This window comes from Quercus suber, unplaced genomic scaffold, assembly GCF_002906115.3.
Source record: "Quercus suber isolate HL8 unplaced genomic scaffold, Cork oak 2.0 scaffold_740, whole genome shotgun sequence".
Taxonomy (NCBI): domain Eukaryota; kingdom Viridiplantae; phylum Streptophyta; class Magnoliopsida; order Fagales; family Fagaceae; genus Quercus; species Quercus suber.
In genome coordinates this window covers 42,006-63,083 of record NW_027070178.1, presented here as the reverse complement: position 1 = coordinate 63,083, position 21,078 = coordinate 42,006, and the positions used below count along the sequence as shown (strand labels likewise).

The following is a 21,078-nucleotide window of genomic DNA, read 5'->3' as shown; positions in this document are numbered from 1 at the left end:
TCTAGGGCTATTCAGTTTCAAATGAATTTTAAGGATGTATGGTTGAAGATGTGGCTGAGTGAGCAACTCTGCAGCCTGGCAAAACCAAAATTATATTTTGGTGAATAAGTATGAAGAAAGATTGCTGGAGCAAATACACTTGAATAAAACATATTTTCAATCAAAAAGCTGTGGCAGTCAAACAACAACAAAGAACCCAAGCCCAACGTGACATAACATGGACTTGGGTATGGGTCTTAATTTGGGAAACTTAAAATTTGAGCCCTACTTTTATCAGTGTGTCTTAAAACTTGGGTTAATTTTGTTTATAGAACTGCAGAATGTTTCCATACCTACAGTAATTACCAGAATTTATATAATATTACCGATCTCATTTGTTTTAACACAATCACAAGCATCATACCCATAGGTTTAATTATTAATTTATCATATGGAAGTGACTCAGGCAACTGTATTGACAGTCCAAGACACATGCAATATTACTTCCGTGACCATCTATTACTTTCAACGCCAAATCCAAATGCCTGATCAGATGAAAGAAAATACACTCCAGGTGTATCTCTTTTTTCAAATAATGATATTCTTGAACTGTCTCTTTGTTTCATATCTACATGAATGTGTTGGTAAATGAAAAAGTCTTAAAAGAAAGAAAAAATAGAGCATACACTTGGTCTGAGTTCTGGATTTTTCCGCAGCATGCTTTTGATGAGCCCTCGACTGACCAATGAAATCAAGAAATGGGTCAGGGAAACCACAGAGGTGATCAAGGCCCATTAGTGTATGGAAAAGAGTGCAAATATATATATATATATATTTTTTAAAAAAGCAGCTGGTTATATAAAACCTAAATATTTATTGTATACTTATTTTTTAAAAAGTAAAAGAGTGCAACAACATCGTTATTTTCTAAGGAGATTGAAAATGTCATGACATTACATAACAGAAAACAATGTAGAAGGATTTTTTTTTTTTTTTTTTCGAACTTAAGCTCATAATGCAGATGGAGAGGAAGAGGACTCACAATCCACCAGAATACATGGCTGGAAGGGGGGAAACAATAGATTTGTTTATTTTGTTAATCAGAGCTTGCATATCCTGTCCGGTAAAAGAAGACAGAAACACATAATGGTTATAGAAAGGGCAAGAAACCATTATAATTATAAACAAAAATGGCCAGGGAAATGGAATCATTCATTATACTCTAAAATAGAATCTACAACAATTCCAGTTAATTCTGATCACATCTAATAGAAAATTATCTTTCCACGGTTTAAAGTCATTATTAGGATCTCAAAGAGATGTATCTTATTGACAATTTGAAATCTTGGTAAACACCCTGATGCAAGAGATGCAAGAAAATTATTATTTAGTATTATTTATGTTTGCAAGTCAATTGTATTTTTATGTTTTAGGTTCTAGTAGTTTATTAGGCTATTAGTATTTTAGAGGGTGTTTGGTTGTGTGATTTAAACAACACTTTTCGTTGTTTAAACAAAAAAACACGTATTTCCATAACACTTTTTCATCCACACGAATTTCCACAAACGGACTCTTAATTTTGGAAGTAAGGTTATTTTTGTAATAAGGCAATTTGGATTTCCTAGCCAATTAGAAGTAGGGTTTAGCAATCCTATATAAGCAACCTCTTGTACTCCTTGAGGAGATAGATAGTTGATATTTTGATGAATAAAAAAATAGTCGTTTGGTCTCTTTTGGTCTGGTGCTGACTCTATGTCTACTCTAGGTGTTGACTCCTAGTAGTTTCCCCGATTAGTGCTAACTTCAAGTCAGGCATAGGTACTGACTCCTAAGTCATATCTTTTTATTTTATTATTGTTTCAGTTTTGTTTTGGTTGTCCTGTGTCAATTTTGGTATCAGAGCAAACACTGATCTATTTGAAGCACCATCACAGTCACGAACCACAAAATAGTAAGTTAGAGAGAAACACAAGAAACCATGTGATAATTCTCCATAATTGCTATCTATAGAACCCAACATCTTGATTGTATCCTAAGGACAAATTTGCGATAATCCTTTAGCAATAATAGTGTGGGGGCAAATATTATCTAAAGAAAACGATATAGTACTTCCAAGTTATCTATTTTTTATTTGTCTTTTGTGTTAACTTTGTCCTTCCATTATTACTTTATGTAATATCCCCAACAATCTTAGAAAATATTTCCTACGATGGAAGAAACAAGTGATATTTCAACGTTGAAGATGTTGAATCATGAGTTGATGAAATTGGATCGCTTTGATGGAACCAATTTCTCTCGATGGAAAGACAAGATGAAATTCCTACTTACTGCACTATAACTTTTCTATGTCTTGGACCCAAATTTGATGCATTTTTCTATTGCGAGTGATGAAGACACTAATGAGATAAAGACACAAAGAAAGAAACGGGAGGAAAACGAATTGATATGCAGAGGGCACATTCTCAATACTCTTTCAGATCGTTTCTATGATTTCTACACATCAATGAAGTCACTAAAGGAGATTTAGAATGCTTTGGAGGCAAAGTACAAAACTGAGAAAGTAAGTATGAATAAGTTTATTATTCAAAAGTATTTTGATTATAAAATGCTTGATAATATCTCAGTTTTAGATCAAGTACATTAGTTACAGATTTTGGTCAATAAACTACATGATTTGTCAATTAATATTCCTAAATTATTCCAAATGGGTGCAATCACTGCGAAACTTCCACCAAGTTGGAACAATTTTAAGAAGAGGAAAGTTGGGTTAAAGATGAGACTAACACCTATTCTAAAGTAAACGTGAACAATGTTCAAAGTGGAAGTTCAAGTAAGACCAACAAACACTTGGAAGCGAACAAAAGTGAGAGTGGTTCAAGAAGAACAACTCCAATAATCCCAACAAAGACAAGAAGAACCGGGCTTATTTCCATTGTAAAAAGAAAGGTTATTACATTCGCGAATGTAAATTCTTAAAGAACAAGAAGAAGGATGAAGAAAGCAATGCCAATGAAACAAATGTCATTGAGGACATTGTTACTATGGTGAATGACATACATATTGATATGATCACTGAAGTTCATATGGTTGTGACTGCAAATCCTTTTGATTGATTGTTCGATTTGGGTGCAACGGTGCATATTTGCAATGATAAAGAACAATTCAAGACCTATGATGAGTCTTCCATAGAACAAAAAGTGCTGATAGGCAACCACAATAAAGCAAAGGTTCTTGAAAAGGGCACCGTTGAAGTGAAGATGAGTTCCGGCAAGATGATGATCTTGAACAATATTTTTCATGTACCCGATATTAAGAAGAATCTTGTATCTGCCAATTTGTTATGTAAGAGTGGTGTAAAAGCTATATTTGAATCAAACAAGTTAATCTTGTCCAAGAATAGGATATTTGTAGAAAAGAGATATGCTACTAATGGCATGTACAAATTAAGTATTATTAATAAAGAAGCTTCTAATTGTTCTTATATAATTGATTCTTCATATTTGTGGCATACTAGATTAGGACATTTAAATTTCAAATATTTGAAGTTTATGTCAAAGCATGGTATGATTTCATATAAGCATAATGATGAAAAGAAATGTGAAATTTGTATTCAAGCATAGATAACAAAGAAACATTTTTCTAAGCCAGATAGAAATTCTATTATGCTTGAACTTGTGCATTCTAATATATGTGAATTGAATGGTGTATTAACTAGAGAATGTAAAAGATACTTTATTACATTCATTGATAAACAAAGTTTCTCTTTAAACTAGTTTGAAGAGAAACTCTTCAAACTTCTCATATATATATATATATATATATATGAAAAATAAGTAATGTAAAAGTACAATTGTCTACTAACTACATTAAAAGAGCACGAAGAGTGGGGTGTTTGGTTTGAGCATCACTCAAAACTCAATTCTCAAAATTCAATTCCAATCACTCAAAACTCTTAACTCGTATCTCTTTTCTTATTCTCTATTTTTCATATGCACACATATCACAAAAGCTAAATTTTGAACTAATACACATTGATACCCACAAATACCCATTTTGAAACGAACTTAAAAATCTTTTCATTAGAAACACCAAACCTAAATCGAATTCCATTTTTCAAATTCCGTAAACCTAAACCAACCAAATCCCCAAACCCATAAACAATTACAAAGGTAAGAACTTTTGGCCCACCACTAGTGAATGGTGGCAATGGGTGAGACTTGAGATAGGGAGGGGCTGAGGTTGAACCAGAAGACTTGAGACAAAGAGGGGGCCGAGAGTGAGAATCATCTCATGGTGGTTCGTGGTGGTGGCTTGTGGTAGCTCATGTTGCTGTAATTGGTGTTTTGTAGATGAGCCCTAGAGATTTGGAAGGTCGGTTTGGAGTGATTAGTGGTATGTGTTTGAAGAGAAGAGAAAAAGCTGAGAATGGGAGGTGAATGGAGAGGGAGCACGAGTATAGGAGAATAGAGCCGTCGGAGGAAAGTAAATGCAAGTCTAATTTGATGTAGAAAACACAAAGAAGTCGGTCCCATCGTTCGCTAATTATTACAAAAATGAAACTTTTGGTAATATATAAATAACAATTGGTGGTATCTCAAAAGTTCCATAACAACTTTTCAAAGCTAAATCACGATAAACCAATCATGGTCAGCACAACAGATGCAAAACTTTGTTAATACTATTAAATGGTGTGGACTTAGACATTTGGGTTTTTTTGGACCTAGATTTACTTGGCTTTATCAACAGAGGGATGGGTTTCTAATCCAGGAACGGCTTGATAGAGGATTTGCAACAGTGGATTGGTTAGATAGATTTCCCTCAACAAAAATCTTTCACCGTACGTCATCTGTTTCAGACCACTGCCCTCTTGTCTTAAACCCTGAGGAGAGAAAAAAAGTTAAACATTATGGCAAAACCTTTCGTCTTGAAGCCATGTGGCTAAAGGATTCTAATTGTGAAGAGATTGTTAATTCGGCTTGGGAGGAGGCTTTAACCACGGGTTTAGATTTTCCTATGGTGAAGTGTCTGGATAACTGTCGCATAAAATTAAAGATATAGAATAAATCTGTGTTTGGTCATGTGGGGAATAATTTGACTAGACTTCAAAAACATTTAGAATGGTTGGAACTTCAAAGTGTCACGCCTGAAGTTATTGCTTCTATGAGGGACCCTAGGGTGGAATTGAATTGCTAGAGAGATAAGGCAGAAGCAATGTGGCACCAGAGATCTAGGTTAAGTTGGATTCAGTCAGGTGATAAAAACACAAACTTTTTCCATTCTAAAGCATCCACACGATTTCAAAAAAAAATATATTGAGGGAATTATGGACCCACATGATAGATGGGTAAAGGATCAGATAGAAATAGAGAAGGTTGGGGCTCAAATACTACTCTGAATTGTTCCATTCTTCTAATCCCATGGATTTTATTGAAATTCTATCCATTGTTCAACCTAAAGTTTCAACAACCATGAACCAGATGCTTACAGGGGATTTCTAGAAATCTGAGGTATGTAAAGCCCTTAAACAAATGTATCATTTAAAAGCACCAAGCCCAAACAGAATGCCTTCTTTATTTTTCCAGCATTTTTGACCTACTGTTGGGAGGGTGGTTACTAAAACAGTGTTGCATTTTCTAAATTTTGGTATCTGTCCACCTAAATTTAATGATACCCAAATTTTTTTGGTCCTGAAAATAAAAAACCCGAAGTGTGTTACTGACTATCGATCTATAAGCCTTTGTAATGTTGTTTATAAACTTGCTTCCAAAACTCTGGCTAATAGGTTGAAAAGGATTTTGCCAACAATTATGAGAGATATTTAGAGTGCTTTTGTTCATGGTAGATTAATAACTGATAATATCTTGGTAGCTTTTGAAACGATGCACCACATCAACCAAAAAAAGAAAGGTAAAATTGAGGACATGGCGTTAAAACTAGATGTGAGCAAGGCTTATGACAGGGTGGAATGAGTTTTCCTAGATAAAATTATGGAGAAGCTGGGTTTTAGCTCTAGCTAGGTGGCATGATCTTATGATCTTAGATGACATTAAAAAGGAAATCAAGAACAAATTTGGTGCCCATATTATTCGTCATGAGAAATAATTGGGTCTTCCTTCTTTGGTTGGTAGAAATAAAAAGAATACCTCTAATGGTATTAAAGAAAGGGTTGGCTAGGAAATTGGCTAGTTGGAAAGAAAAGTTGCTTTCTAAGGCTGGAAAGGAGGTTGTGATTAAAGCAGTTGCTCAGGCTATTCGAACTTACACTATACGCTGTTTTAAAATTTCTGACTTCCTGTGTGATGAATTGACTACTATGATAAGAAATTTTTGGTGGGGAGACAAAAAGGATGAAAGAAAAGTGGCTTGGTTGAGTTGGGATAAAATGTATGTTCCTAAGTCATGTGGGGGAATGGGGTCAAGCAATTGAAGCAATTTGATTTGGCGCTCTTAGCAAAACATGGTTAGCGACTTCAAATGGGGCATTGGCTTGGTTGAGTTGGGATAAAATGTATGTTCCTAAGTCATGTGGGGGAATGGGGTCAAGCAATTGAAGCAATTTGATTTGGCGCTCTTAGCAAAACATGGTTAGCGACTTCAAATGGGGCAGTATTCCCTTATTTATCAGGTTTTTAAGGCCAAATATTTTCCAAACTGTGACTTTGTGAATGCATCTTTGGGGAAGAAACCATCATATGTTTGGAGGAGTTTAATGGTTGCTTAAAGAATTGTACAAAGAGGGACTTGTTGGCGTGTGAGAAATTGTAGGAAATTTTGGGTTTGGATAGATAAATGGGTGCTTGGCTCTACCTCACATAAAGTAATTTCACCAAGAGGTATCTCTCCATTAGACACTAGAGTTTGTGATTTTATAGATGTTGAAAACAGGCGCTGGAATTAGAATCTAATACAAAGAACATTTGTACCGTTTGAAGCTGAGGAAATTGCAGGAAGTCCATTGAGTGTTAGATTAACAGATGACAAATAGGTGTGGGCAGAAACTTCCAATGGTTTTTCCTCAGTAAGAAGTGCTTATAAGGTGGCTTTAGAATTAGAATCTGACTAGGAGGCGTGCTCTTGTTCTAATGAAAATAATTTGCATCGGTTCTGGAAGAAATTGTAGTAAATTCAAATCCTTTACAAAATTAGACATTTTTCTTGGAGGGCTGCCCGAGACATTTTGCCAACAAAGGAAAATTTGGTTCAAAGAAAGTTATTAATTGATAATGTATGTGATGAATGCGGTGAGTTACCTAAGTCATTTTTGCATTTGTTTTAGGCGTGTCCAAAAGCTCGAGAAACCTAGACTGTTCATCTCTTTGTAACCCAATGACATCAACTTTTGTGCAAAGTTTCTTTGATTTTCTATGGAATATTTTGATGGAATCTCAGTGGGGTATAGAGGAAACTGGTCTTGCTGTTACAATTGCTTGGGCTTTATGGATAAACAGGAATGATGTTCTTCATGGAAAGGAAAGGAAATCTGGTCTGCAATTAGTCAATTGGTGTAAGTGCTATCTGAAAGAGTATTGGGCTGCAAATTCCATCCCACCGAAACAATATCCTTAGCTGGAGATTAATTGAACTTCACCTACCTTTCCATCATACAAAACCAATGTGAATGTTGCAATATTTTCGGCTCAAAAGAATGCTAGTGTTGGGATTATAGTTTGTGATCATGTGGAGAATTTTATTGCAAGTTTGATTAAGAAGATTCATGCTCCATTAGAAACTATTGAGGCTGAAGCAAAGGCATTCGAAGCTGGGATCATTTTTGCTAAGGAAACGGGGATTAGTGACTTTTTACTAGAAGGAGATTCGTTGGTTATTGTTCAAGCCCTCAAGGAATGTTCACATGCCCTTTCCTTTGTTTCCCCATTGATTTATGGGATGCTAGCAGAATGTCATGAATTTAGGAATGTATCATTCTCTCATGTGAGGCGATAAGGCAATAAGCCTGCCCATTTGTTAGCTAAACAAGCTTTTGGCTTTGCTAATTTCTCTACTTGGATAGAGGAGCGTTCTCATTTCTTGGAACATGCTCTCATCCATGATGTTTCTATATTGTCTTCTTAATAAATAAAAATTTTAATCTTTTCATAAAATTAAAAAAAAAAAAAAATTGTTTAAGAAGAGGAAGGACTATCCAAACCTGCTTAATCACATGTGGGTTAAGTCTAATTTCCCTTTTTTTTTCCCTACAAGGTAATGATTTCCATTTTTTATAATTCAAGATTGCTAGATTTTTAATGACAAAAATAGCTAAGGATGTGATGATTTGTGCATTTTTCGGTGAAATAATTTTGTATATAAATCACATCACACTCCTAGGTAATTTTGCGATTGAAAAATGCAGCGATCCAAAAAAAATGAAAATTACCTTTTAGAAAGAAAAAAAAAATTTAAGTTGGATTTAGGATTAAAAAAAATGAAATCAACTTATTGAAATTAGCTCATTTCTGACAAACTTACCCACTTGCCTAAGGTTTTGGAGGTGTAAAAATGGTGGAAAAGAGGACTAAAATTTTTGGTTGGAGAGATTTTATAAAGAAAATGGGAGAAAAACTATTCCTAAAGAAATTGATAAGAGAAAGAGAAGTCAAATCTTGCGAAACTTAGTCAAAGTCTATTAAACTTGGTCAATCTTTGGTCAAACTTCAAAGTTGGTTCCAGGACCACTGGATTTGATCAAATTAGGTAGATCAAGAGGTTTTAAGTAAGTTTTGGGTATTGGTCAGTGTTTTAAGGTTTTTTGGGTTTTTATGCCTTTATTAGTTTCAAGTTTAAAAATGGCAAAGTCAAAGGTCATATGCGAATCCATTGGGGTCATTTTGCAGGTTTTTGGTTGTATTTTGTAGATTATTTTCTCAATTCTTAGTGATATTTATATAGTTTATAACTCGCTTGGAATAGTATTATATATTTTTATTGATTGAAGTTTCATGATAATTGGATACAACGACACGCATCCATCTTGTGCCAGAGTTAGATTAAAACTTTGATCATTAGTTTGAAAGAGTGCGATAAATATTGGTTTTGATGGATTTTGAGCTCAATCAAACAGTTGGATTAGGAGAATGTGACCAATCAAAATTTTTTAGTGTCTTGGTACAACAACACATGTCCATAATGCTTTAGACTAAAATCCAAAATCCGACCGTTGGATTGGAAGAATGTGGTGAGATATTGGTGTTGGCAAAGTATGACAACAATTAGACGGTTAGATTGTGAGAAATGAGTAGTCAAAATTTGCAAAACTTGGTCAATATTTGGTCAAACATGGTCAACCATCGAAGTTGGGTCTATGACCGCTCGATAGGATCAAATTAGGTTGAATAGGGAGGTTTTGAGTGGATTTTGGAAATTGGTTTGTATTTTTTGGTTTTCTCGACATTCATGTTTTTCTAAAATAAAAATAAAAAAAAATTTTATCAAAGTTTAACAATGAATAGTACATACAATACTGAAAATTTTAGAATAATAATACAAATTTTATCAAGCACCAAAATACTTGGAATGACAATTCTCTCCACAACCCTTTGAAAAACTTTAAAAAAATGTCATACTAAATATTTTAAAATAATCTTTAATTAAAATTTGAAATAAATGTATTTTAATTATGAAATAAGATGATTTTGGAAATTTGCGGGCAGGTTTGTACACGACATTTTTAATATTAATTTAACAAAATTTGGTTAATGAGGTGTCAAGTGGAAAATGGGTTTTCCTTCAAATGGAGTGGTTTTGCCAAATAAAATACACAAAGTTTATTTTTATTTATTTTTTAAATATTAAGGTTATATTTCCATAAAATAAATCCACCAAAACAATATTAAGGTTGTATTTCCCTGACATTGTTTTAAAAGAACACTTGCTAAAAAATAATTGCAAGAAGTAAGATTTCATAGTGTTTCTATCTTTTATTATTAATAATAATAATAATAATTGTAGGGTTAGGATTTGTGACCCAAGCCCAAAACAATAAACTTGTAGAGTATGGGTGAAAGAGCTAGGTTAAGTATGAGATTAACAACAACGAATCACAGCTTTCAAGCACAATCTAACATGGAACTACACGTAAAAAGTGAATATCCGAAGAGTTATATTATTAATTATATGATGAACAAACATCTTAGGGTTACAGTCCAGTTCTCTCCACCTTTCCTTTTTTTATTTATCTTTTTTTTCCCGTTAGGAGCCTCCTTCCTTTATATAGCCCCCCTTCTCTTCATCTCCATCGTCCACTTGTTCCCCATCCATGAGTTTACTTGAGTACGTGTCACGTCAAGCATCTTCTTTTAGCTCTGTGTGAGTGGCGGTAGGTTAGGATGCACTGTTCAGGGGTCTTCTCCACATAAATGCGGCTAGAAAAGTTGCTATAGAGTATTAAATACGGTGGTAGCAGCTTTCCCTTTAGATATTTCTCCATCCTTATCGTTTCCCAACATACTCAGAACTTATCTTGATCAGGTGGAGTCCTCGGAAGGTCATTTTGGCCTCTTATATCCTCAATTGATTTATAATATTTGCGTCAGAGGATTACAACCTCTTCGGACAGGAGATATCCTCTTCGGATTGTAATAATTCTTCCTTCTAAGGGTCCCACTTCCAGATGGGCCCTGCCCTTACCATCTCCTACTTCTCGGTCGCAAAATAGCTCTCACATGGGCTCTCGGCCCATTATGTTGGACTGGACCCTTTTCCTCCCACAATAGCCCCTCAAAATTTTAATTTTTCCCTCGCATCCGAAGAGAAAAAGTAAGATTTTGATCCCCATTTACACGCATGCAGGCATAGAGATGAGCGATTCATTATTGCCGCTATCAGTTCCGTATTCCCAAAGCGCTGTATTAATTACTCCAGGCGGCGTTTTGTTCTTTGCATCCAACGGTGAGTTGTTGATCCAACAGACAGGGTTTTTCTTCGGGATTTAGATGAAATGAATGACATCGCTTCATCTGTCTCCGTATATAAACCCCTGGAGGAAGTTATTTTCCTTCACTTTACGCATTCTCAGAGTACCCAGAGAGTTCTTTCCTTCAAAACCTTTCAAGCCTCTTCAGATTTCCGTGTTCTTTGCTTCCAGAATCTACAAAGAATCCATCTCGAGTCCAGGGATTTTACTTCAATCTTGTTTATGTAAGTTTCGGCACCTCCTGATTCTTTACTTTCTTCTCGGCTATCGTTTTCTTCCCTCAAAACCCTTTTCCTGTTCATTGCTTTAGTCACTCTAAAAATGGGCAAATTCCAACATCTCGTCGATAGTCCGGCGTTGACAGAGGAATTTAAGCGAAATTACGGTATCCCGCGGGGGATAAATCTGAGATACTACCCTCCCGAGCAGATACTAACAGCCCGAAGAGAGGGAGAGGTCGTAATCCCAATGATAGCCTTCATTGAAGGGGGAATGACCCTCCCAATGGGCTCCATCACTCTAAATTACCCTCGCAACCACAGGCTCTCACCTGAGCGATGCGTGCCCAACACCTTTAGGATATTAGGGGCCATCGATGCCTTGAACGAACAGTTAGGGCTAGGGCTGACCTGGCATGACTTAGCATACATGTATGAGTGTCATAGCCAAAAAGGGGCGGGATATTACCTTAAATCCCGATCCGACGTCGTTAGATTGTTCTCCTGCCTTCCTAAATCGAATAAAGGAATGAAAGACAACTATTTAATCATCTCGGGCGCATGGCACGACGATCTACACTATCCGACCAAGCCAGGAGAGCCAGGTGTGACTTCTTAGACTTAGGATCTCTAACAATAGTCTTAGGATCTGTCATCCTATTTCAATTTTCTGACCCGATCTGTCTGCTTGTTTGTTTTACAGATAAGGCACACACTGCTCCTCGGCTCAGCCTTATCAACGCCCCCGCCCTCAATTACCTACTACGCTCGGAGATATTCGTAAGCGAAGACGGACAGCTCTTGTCCATCCCACTCATACTCGGCTACACGCCTAAGAAAGCAGACATCCAGCCAGCTGGCAACGCCATCACATAGGGTGATCACCGATTACAGCGAATAGACGTCGCTCGGTGACACTTTTTGGCGTCATACGACCTCCCACCTGTTCCACACCCTAATCCACAGGGCATCCCCTTGCTAATCCGACCAGTTTAACAAGTTCCTCTCGAACCGGTGGCAGTAGGAGAGAGAGTAGGCTCTTCATCCGCTTCGTTAGAGGAACAGATTGATAGATTCAAATTTGAATGGGACACTTCAGGGGGGTTCAGGTAATACCCTCTTCAGATTCCGATGAGGAAACCGACAGGCATTCCTGTGTCCGCCAACCACCTCTGCTGACTACAGTTCCTGAGGACTCTTTCGAAGAAGAAGAAATGTCTGACTTGAAACTTCTTCTAAAGAAAAGGGGTAGCAAAGCTAAGTCCAAGGCGACGGGGACCTCTCGGCCAGCGGTAAACTTACCTCCACCCCCACCCCCACCTCAGGTCTCTGATCCGGCCTTGAAACCGATTCCAGATCTGAAGAAAAAGAGGCCTCTCAAGCCTGAGGACTGGGAGGTGGTGCTGCCAACCAAAACCACTAAGCAGTAGAAGGTGATAAAGGATCACCGCAACAAAAGAGCCTCTTCCGTCGAGAGCAGGGAAGAGCCTCCTATGGCTGACGTGTGCTGAGGGCAGCGCACTTGGTCTCTTAGGCTAGAACTAGATGGGGTTCCATTTTCCTGGGAGACCTCGGTCAGGAACTACGATAGGGGCAGAGTGGGGCTGATAGCCGAAGCTTTGGAGCAACCGCTACTCCTCCCCCGCGACATGGAATCATACAGGCATTTCAGCTAGTATGATTTCTTCATGTCCCTAAAGAGGGACCTGGCCATGGTAAGCATGCTCACTTGACTCTTCGGTTGGAATAGTGATTTTATATATTTTATGCTAACTGCACTACTTTATTTGTTCAGATTACCCAGCAGGTCTTTGTGGCCGAAAAGTGGAATCGGAAAGCCTACGTTGAAGCCCAAGCGGAGGCCCACTCTAGGTCCGAGGCTGAAAAGGCACTGGGCAGCCTAAAGGAGGAGGTCTCTCAGATCTCGGACCAGTTAAAAGGGGTGACCCAGGAAAGGGATAGCCTCAATGCTGGTCTGAGGAATGCTGAGACCCAGGCCGAGGCCCAACGTAAGCTGCTGAATGATACTCAGAGCAAATTGGCATCTGAGAAGGCGCTTGTGAAGGAACTTCGCGCCGAACTCCAGAAGGCCAAGGAGGCTGCCAAGGAGGTTCAAAGGGACGCTTAGCTGGCTAAGGAGGTGACCGAGGCCGAAAAGAAAGCGTCCTACCAACTGGGAGTGGAGACGACGGAAAAGGGTCTTATTGAGCAATTTGCTTCAGTCGCCCGGGACTACTGCGACATGACCTGGGGCAAGGCGTTGGATGCTGCTGGAGTGCCTGCTGACTCGGAGCTGAGGCTGCCCAAGAGTATTTTTTATGACCCAGACATCCGAGAGCTTCCAGAAGCTGACGCCCTTCCTCCAACACAACTCCCAGAGGTCTCGGAGCTGCCTTTGATCGAACAAGGTCTCCCAGTCATCCTTGAGCCTACCAAGGATTCCAGCCAACCAGGTTATCAGAGCTTCCCTACTAAGCCAGCTAACAAAAAAGGCGAGGGCTTGGGTGAAAAGGAAGCATCCTCGGAACCCAAAGACCAAGCCCCAATAGAAACTTAGAATGTAGGCTCTTTTTTTTGCTGTTCCCCCTTAATATAAGGGATTGTAAATTATTCGATTTCAATCAATGAAGCAGTTTCTATTTTATCTTTGGTGTATTTATTGCATGCCATATGGTTTTCCTTTGTCACAAGTAACTTCATTTTGTAATTATGATAATGTAGTCACACATAATCACTTTACCTCGCTGATAATATATATAACTAAAATTGATTTCGAAGAGGACAGTACAGAAAGATTACTGTTAAGTGATGACCAAATATTATAAAAGTTGGATAGAGTTGATATTAAACAGGGTTAATAATGCCAGCCAAGAATTATTCTAAAAATAACCTTCAGTATCAATGAAAGCATAAAAGTATTAACTAAAAATCACCTGGTCCGAGGATCATAAGCATGATTGGGTTTAAGTTTAAACAATTAGAGAACCAATAAGGAGTATTAACTAACCTAAAATCATCTGGTCCGAGGACTACAGGCATGATTGGATTTAAGTTTAAACACTTAGAGAACCAATAAAGGGTGTTAACTAATCCAAAATCATCTGGTCCGATGACTACAGGCATGATTGGATTTAAGTTTAAACACTTAGAGAACCAATAAGGAGTATTAACTAACCCAAAATCATCTGGTCTGAGGACTACAGGCATGATTGGATTTGAGTTTAAACGCTTAGAGAACCAATAAGGGGTGTTAACTAATCCAAAATCATCTGGTCCGAGGACTACAGGCATGATTGGATTTAAGTTTAAACACTTAGAGAAGAGAACCAATAAGGGGTGTTAACTAATCCAAAATCATCTGGTCCGAGAACTACAGGCATGATTGGATTTAAGTTTAAACACTTAGAGAACCAATAAGGGGTGTTAACTAATCCAAAATCATCTGGTCCGAGGATTACAGGCATGATTGGATTTAAGTTTAAACACTTAGAGAACCAATAAGGGGTGTTAACTAATTCAAAATCATCTGGTCCGAGGACTACAGGCATGATTGGATTTAAGTTTAAACACTTAGAGAACCAATAAGGGGAACAAGTTATCATAATGAACAAAGAAATAATTCGATTAATAATAGTACATTTTGAGGTTATTTACATTCCAGGGGCGTGGTATTACATGATTATCCAAGTCCTCTAAGAAATATGCCCCAATGCCAGCACATGAAGTAATGCGATATGGTCCTTCTCAGTTTGGTCCTAATTTTCCCCACGCTGGGTTTTTCGCAGTGTCAACGACTTTTCTGAGCACCAAATCACCAGGTTCTAAGGATCTTAGCTTGACGTTGGCATCATAGCCCTGCCTAAGTTTCTGCTGGTAATGCGCCAACCGAACCATTGCACTTTCTCTTCTTTCTTCGATTAAATCCAAGCCTGCTTCTAAAAGCTCATCATTGCTAGTCGGACTGAACAAGTTAGTTCTTAAAGTTGGGAAACCTGTTTCCAAAGGAATGACAGCTTCAGCCCCATAAGTCATTGAAAAATGAGTCTCTCCAGTAGATCTGCGCGCCGTAGTTCTATAAGCCCAGAGCACGTGTGGCAACTCTTCAACCCACTTACCCTTCGCGTCGTCCAACCTCTTCTTTAACCCATTAACTATGACTTTATTAACTGCTTCAGCTTGCCCATTCCCTTGAGGATAGGAAGGGGTAGAGTATCTGTTCGTGATTCCCAGTTCGCTACAATAACTCCGAAATGCGTTACTGTCGAACTGTAAGCCGTTGTCCGAGATGAAAGTATGAGGAACTCCGAAACGAGTGACAATACTCTTCCACACAAATTTTTGCACATCCACGTCTCGGATATTGGCCAAAGGCTCAGCTTCGACCCATTTCGTGAAATAGTCTATGCCGACCAGAAGGTACTTCCTGTTTCCTGCAGCCTTTGGGAATGGATCCACTATGTCCAAACCCCATTGGGCAAACGGCCACAGGCTAGATAGTGGGTTGAGGACTCCACCTGGTTGGTGTATGTTCGGTGCGAATCGCTGACATTGATTGCACTTTTTTACATAGTTATGGGCTTCTTTTCCATGTTCGACCACTAATACCCTTGAGTAAGGGCTAGGTGGGCCAATGACCTGCCTCCAGTATGACTCCCACAAATTCCTTCATGCAATTCCTCTAGTAGCAACTCAGCCGCCTCTAAATGAATACACAATAGGTATGGCCCTTAGTAGGAACGTTTGTATAACTTTCGGTCTTCGGACAGCCAAAACCTGGTAGGTTTCCTTCGGATCTTGTCAGCCTCTCCCCGCTCTTCCGGTAAAGTGTCATCCTTCAAGAATTTGATTATGGGATCCATCCAACAGAAACTTTCTCGAATCTAGTGCACTCGGACTGCATCCCCTCCTGCTTCGGTGGGCTCATGGAAATCCTCAACGAGGATAACTCTTGGTAAGTCTTGCTCCGAAGAGGTGGCTAGTGTGGCCAAAGAGTCTGCGTGCGCGTTACTACTTCTAGAAACATGTAGCAAGCTAAAAAATTCGAATTCCACCTGCAGACATTTGACTCGATTCAAGTATCTTTGCATTCTTTCATCCTTCACTTCAAACTCCCCCTACACTTGGCCCACAACTAATCTTAAATTCGAGAACAACTTCACGGCCTTTCCTCTCATTCTTCGGACCATAGCCATTCCCATCAACAGGGCTTCATACTCTGCCTCATTATTGGTTGCACCAAAATCCAGTCTTAATGACTTTTCAATGATGATTCCTTCTAGAGATATCAAGACTAGCCCCACTCTAGAACCTTTCCAATTTACAGCGCCGTCTACATACACTTCCCAACGGGTAGGATCTTGTTGAGAAAGCATGCCAACCGATTTTCCATCCATGTCTCTCTTTGTTGTTACTTCTTCTAAGCTGGGCTCCGTGAACTCAGCCACTAAATTCGCTAGGATCTGCCCCTTAACTGAAGTTCGAGGCATATATTTGATATCGAAGGCTCCTAAAATAGTACCCCACTTGGCTATCCTTCCCATGTAGTCGGCACTTCGGAGTACTGTCTTAAGTGGGAGTTGCGTGAGCACAACGACAGTATGTGCCTGGAAGCAGTGGGGTAATTTTCGCGTTCCCAATACCACTGCCAAAATAGCTTTTTCCAATGGTAAGTATCTAATCTCGGCTTCATGTAGAGACTTACTTACACAGTAGACCGGCCTTTGTACCCCTTGATCCACTCTTATCAGCACTAAACTTACAGCATGGGAGACCACTGCGATATAGGCAAATAAGACCTCATCTGGTTCAGGGCTAGACATAATTGGTGGCCGAAACAAGTAGTCTTTAAGTTGTTGGAAAGCCGAGGCACATTCTTCAGTCCATTCAAATCCCTTCAACTTGTTGATCAGCGAGAAGAAGGGTTTACATCTATCCGCGAACCTGAAGATGAATCGGTTCAAAGCAGCTGTCATCCCCGTTAACTTTTGGATCTCTTTCAGATTCTGAGGAGGCTGCAGATTTTGAATAGCCTTTATCTGATCCGGATTGACCTCAATTCCCCTGTGCGTTACCATGTAACCCAAAAATTTGCCTGATCCCACACCAAATAAGCACTTCGACACGTTCAAGCGCAACTTATGTCTCCTCAGGGTATCAAAAACGTTATCAAGATCCTTCAAATGCTCAGAAATAACCTTGCTTTTTACCACCATGTCATCTATATAGACCTCAATACTTTTGCTCAATTGTGATTTAAACATCTTGGTCATCATCCGCTGATAAGTAGAACCTGCATTTTTCAGACCAAATGGCATCACTTTATAGTGGTAATTACCAATGGGGGTAACAAAAGCGATTTTCTCCTGGTCATCTGGGGCTAACGGTATCTGATGGTAACCTTGGAAAGCATCCAAGAAACTCATCCGAGGATGGCTGACAGTAGCATCTAGTAATTGATCAATCTTCGGCATAGGGAAAGGATCCTTAGGACAAGCTTTATTCAAGTTCGAGAAGTCCACACAAACTCATCACTTTCTACTCTTCTTCTTTACCACCATAGTATTTGCCAACCATTCGGGGTAAAAAACTTCTTTAATAGCCCCAGCTTGTTTGAGCTTTATCACCTCTTCCTTAACTGCATCAGCATGCTCCTTTGATGGCCGCCGAGGAGGCTGCTTCTTTGGTGCACTCAGAGGGTTAACCCTCAAATGATGGCAAATGAACTCCGGGTCCACTCTTGGGGCTTCATAAGTACTCCAGGCGAATACATTAATATTTTTTTTAAGGAAGTCAATTAGCTCTTCTTTCTCTGGTTGAGGTATCTGGGATCCGATTTGAAAATATCTCTCAGGATTGGTCCCAATTAAAACCCGCATTAGGTCCTCGCATTTAACGCCTTCATCATGACCTTCGATGGGTGACAACCGACCCTTTAACTGCTATAGGTCTCCCTCCGTCCTGGCTGAGGATTCAATCTCAGGCTCGTGTTGTATGGCAGCTACCAAACATTGCCTAGCCGATGATTGATCTCCGCGGATCACAAAAACGCGCCCTTTGGAAGGATATTTGACTTTCTGATGCAGAGTGGAGGAGACAGCCCCTAGCGTGTGTAGCCAAGGTCTGGCTACAATCGCCATATAAGGGGAGTAGACAATGAAATCCATTTCAACCACTTCCAAGCCAGTCTGTATGGGTAGCCGTATTTGTCCATTCGGGGTGACCATCCTTCCCTCGAAGCTGACTAGGGGAGAACAGTGTGGAGTTAAGTCATCGGGCCTGAGGTTCAACCCCTTGTAAGATCAGGATACATAATCTCCACCGCGCTACCCTGGTCCACCATCACCCTCTTCACATCATATCCCCCAATCCTGAGTGTGACTACCAAAGCATCGTCATGAGATTGAATGGTTCCAGCTTTATCCTCGTCCGAAAAGCCTAGCACAGGCGAGACAGTTTGTATATGGCTCCTCGGATCTTGGCCAATATCCCCTACTGGTAGCCGAGCCACTGACATAACTTTGGACGGCCAGGACCCTGTTCTTCTTGGTGCTGCGAAAATGACGTTAATAGTACCTAATGGAGGTTTAGTAAAATCCCTCTTCTCGGACTCAAAATTTACTTGGCTTCCTCGGCCACTGGAATGGTGCAAAAGGTGCCTCAACCTGCTTTCGCGGACCAACTGGCCCAAGTGATTCCACAAACTTCTGCAGTCTTCAGTGGCATGCCCATGGTCTTGATGGTATTGACAATATAGGTTATGATTATGCCTCTCAGGGTTCCCTACCATTTTACTCGGCCACCTAAAGAATGATTCATTCTTGATCTTTTCCAGAACTTGATGAACCGGCTCCTTGAATACTGTATTGACAGCCTGGGCATTTGATGAGCTCGACTACCCAGCGAAGTCTCTTCTCGGCTTATTGCTGTTGTAACGGTCCGACCTAAAGTCCTTCCTGTCCTGGGGGATAGCCTTATCCTTACCCTTCCCTTGCTGCTGATCTTCTTCAACCCTTTTATATTTTTTAATACGATCCATAAGTTGACGCATGTTAGTGACAGGCTTGCCAGACAAGGATGTCCTTAAATCATGATCAGTGGGGAGACCGAGCTTGAACGTGTCTAGGACCATTGCATTAAAGTTGCCCTCTACATCGTTAAACATCTCCCAATACCTATCCGAATACGCCTTAAGGGACTCACCTTCACACATGCTCAAGGATAGCAGAGAAGACAAAGGCCTGGCCACCCTTCGGCATGTGACGAAACGTGAACCAAAAGCCTGAGTGAGCTCTTGGTAGGAATTGATGGAATCTGCTTTCAAATTGTCAAACCATCTCATGGCCACGGGTCCAAGGCTAGAAGGGAATACCTTGCACATCAAAGTTTCATCTCTAGAGTAGACAGTCATCCTTTAGTTAAAGTGGCTCACATGCTCCACAGGGTCAGTTTTACCGTTATAAATAGTAAAGGTTGGCTGGTTGAAATGCCGAGGAAGCTTCGCTTCCTCAATCCTACACGTGAACGGTGATCTGGAGATTTGGTTCAAAGCCTTGCTCATGGCATCATTTCCCACCCCTCCATGTGATGGCCTTTGAGGTTGCTTCTTGCGAGGGTGTTCATCCTCATATGAAAAAGATTCACTGATTGGAGTTCGAGACCTCTGTTCATAAGTGATGTCTTTTTCGTCACCTGAGTCGTCATTAGAACGCGAGGCAGCACGTTTTCTTTTCGCATGGCGCAACTCCCTTCTTAACTTTTCAATCTCTATTTGCATGCTATTTTTCTCTGCATGAGAAACATGACTTCCGCCACCAGGTTGAGTTCGTTCAGTGTGTGTAGTATGTACACTGCCTTCACGGTCTTGTCTCCGCTCCAAATTGAGAAAGGGATCTATATGTTGGGACGCCCCAAATTCTGCCGGTTGTTGCTCTAGTTCAGCCATGATTAACTGCTGCTACTTTCCCTTACACTCAAGCTCTCCCCACAGACGGCGCCAATTGTAGGGTTAGGATTTGTGGCCCAAGCCCAAAACAATAAACTTGTAGAGTATGGGTGAAAGAGCTAAGTTAAGTATGAGATTAACAACAACGAATCACAGCTTTCAAGCACAATCTAACATGGAACTACACGTAAAGAGTGAATATCCGAAGAGCTATATTATTGATTATATGATGAACAAAGATCTTAGGGTTACAGTCCAGTTCTCTCCACCTCTCCTTTTTTTATTTCTTTTTTTTTTCCCGTTAGGAGCCTCCTTCCTTTATATAGCCCCCCTTCTCTTCATCTCCATCATCCACTTGTTCATCATCCATGAGTTTACTTGAGTACGTGTCACGTCAAGCATATTCTTTTAGCTCTGTGTGAGTGGCGGTAGGTTAGGATGCATTGTTCAGGGGTCTTCTCCACATAAATGCGGCCAGAAAAGTTGCTGCAGAGCATTAAATACGGTGGTAGCAGCTTTCCCTTTAGATATTTCTCCATCCTTATCGTTTCCCAGTATACTCAGAGCTTATCTTGATCAGGTGGAGTCCTCGGAAGGTCATTTTGGCCTCTTATATCCTCAATTGATTTATAATATTTGCGTCAAAGGATTACAACCTCTTCGGACAGAAGATATCCTCTTCGAATTGTAATAATTCTTCCTTCTAAGGGTCCCACTTCCAGATGGGCCCTGCCCTTACCATCTCCTTCTTCTCGGTCGCAAAATAGCTCTCACATGGGCTCTCGGCCCATTATGTTGGACTGGGCCCTTTTCCCCCCACAATAATAATAATAATTAAAAAAATGATATTTCAAAGTGACCAAAGAAAAGAAAGTGACCAAAAAAAGAAAGTAACGTGGTTGTCATAAAAAAAATATACATAATTTTAATAAATAAAACAAAAAGAGAATTCACATTGCAGTAAAATAAACCTAGCCCCACATTGTTAAAAAAAAACACACGCAATATCATTTTAACTTAAAAAAAAA

General features: G+C 39.6%; 2 protein-coding genes and 1 long non-coding RNA gene across 4 annotated transcripts; all 3 read right to left on the bottom strand.

Annotated features, from left to right (window-relative positions):
- On the bottom strand, nt 1-3,368 carry LOC136064693 (uncharacterized). Of its 2 annotated transcripts, XR_010626289.1 has the most exons (4): nt 3,037-3,368; nt 1,022-1,095; nt 666-717; nt 1-75 (listed from the first exon to the last, which is right to left on the bottom strand). It is a non-coding gene; the product is annotated as an uncharacterized LOC136064693 (long non-coding RNA). The 2 variants fall into 2 exon arrangements; XR_010626288.1 differs by lacking the exon at nt 3,037-3,368 and having other exon boundaries at nt 1,022-3,030.
- A 15,023-nt stretch (nt 3,369-18,391) lies between these two features.
- Nucleotides 18,392-18,895, bottom strand: LOC136064698 (uncharacterized). Its single transcript, XM_065766764.1, has one exon. The coding sequence runs from the start codon at nt 18,893-18,895 to the stop codon at nt 18,392-18,394; it is 504 nt and encodes a 167-aa protein (XP_065622836.1).
- Nucleotides 18,896-19,000: 105 nt separating this feature from the next.
- Nucleotides 19,001-19,516, bottom strand: LOC136064697 (uncharacterized). Its single transcript, XM_065766763.1, has one exon. The coding sequence runs from the start codon at nt 19,514-19,516 to the stop codon at nt 19,001-19,003; it is 516 nt and encodes a 171-aa protein (XP_065622835.1).
- Nucleotides 19,517-21,078: the final 1,562 nt, after the last annotated feature.

Bases quoted from the DNA above. Each gene is read 5' to 3' on its own strand.
- LOC136064698 (XM_065766764.1), bottom strand. From the start codon at position 18,895: ATGGTAGGGAACCCTGAGAGGCATAATCATAACCTATATTGTCAATAC.
- LOC136064697 (XM_065766763.1), bottom strand. From the start codon at position 19,516: ATGACTGTCTACTCTAGAGATGAAACTTTGATGTGCAAGGTATTCCCT.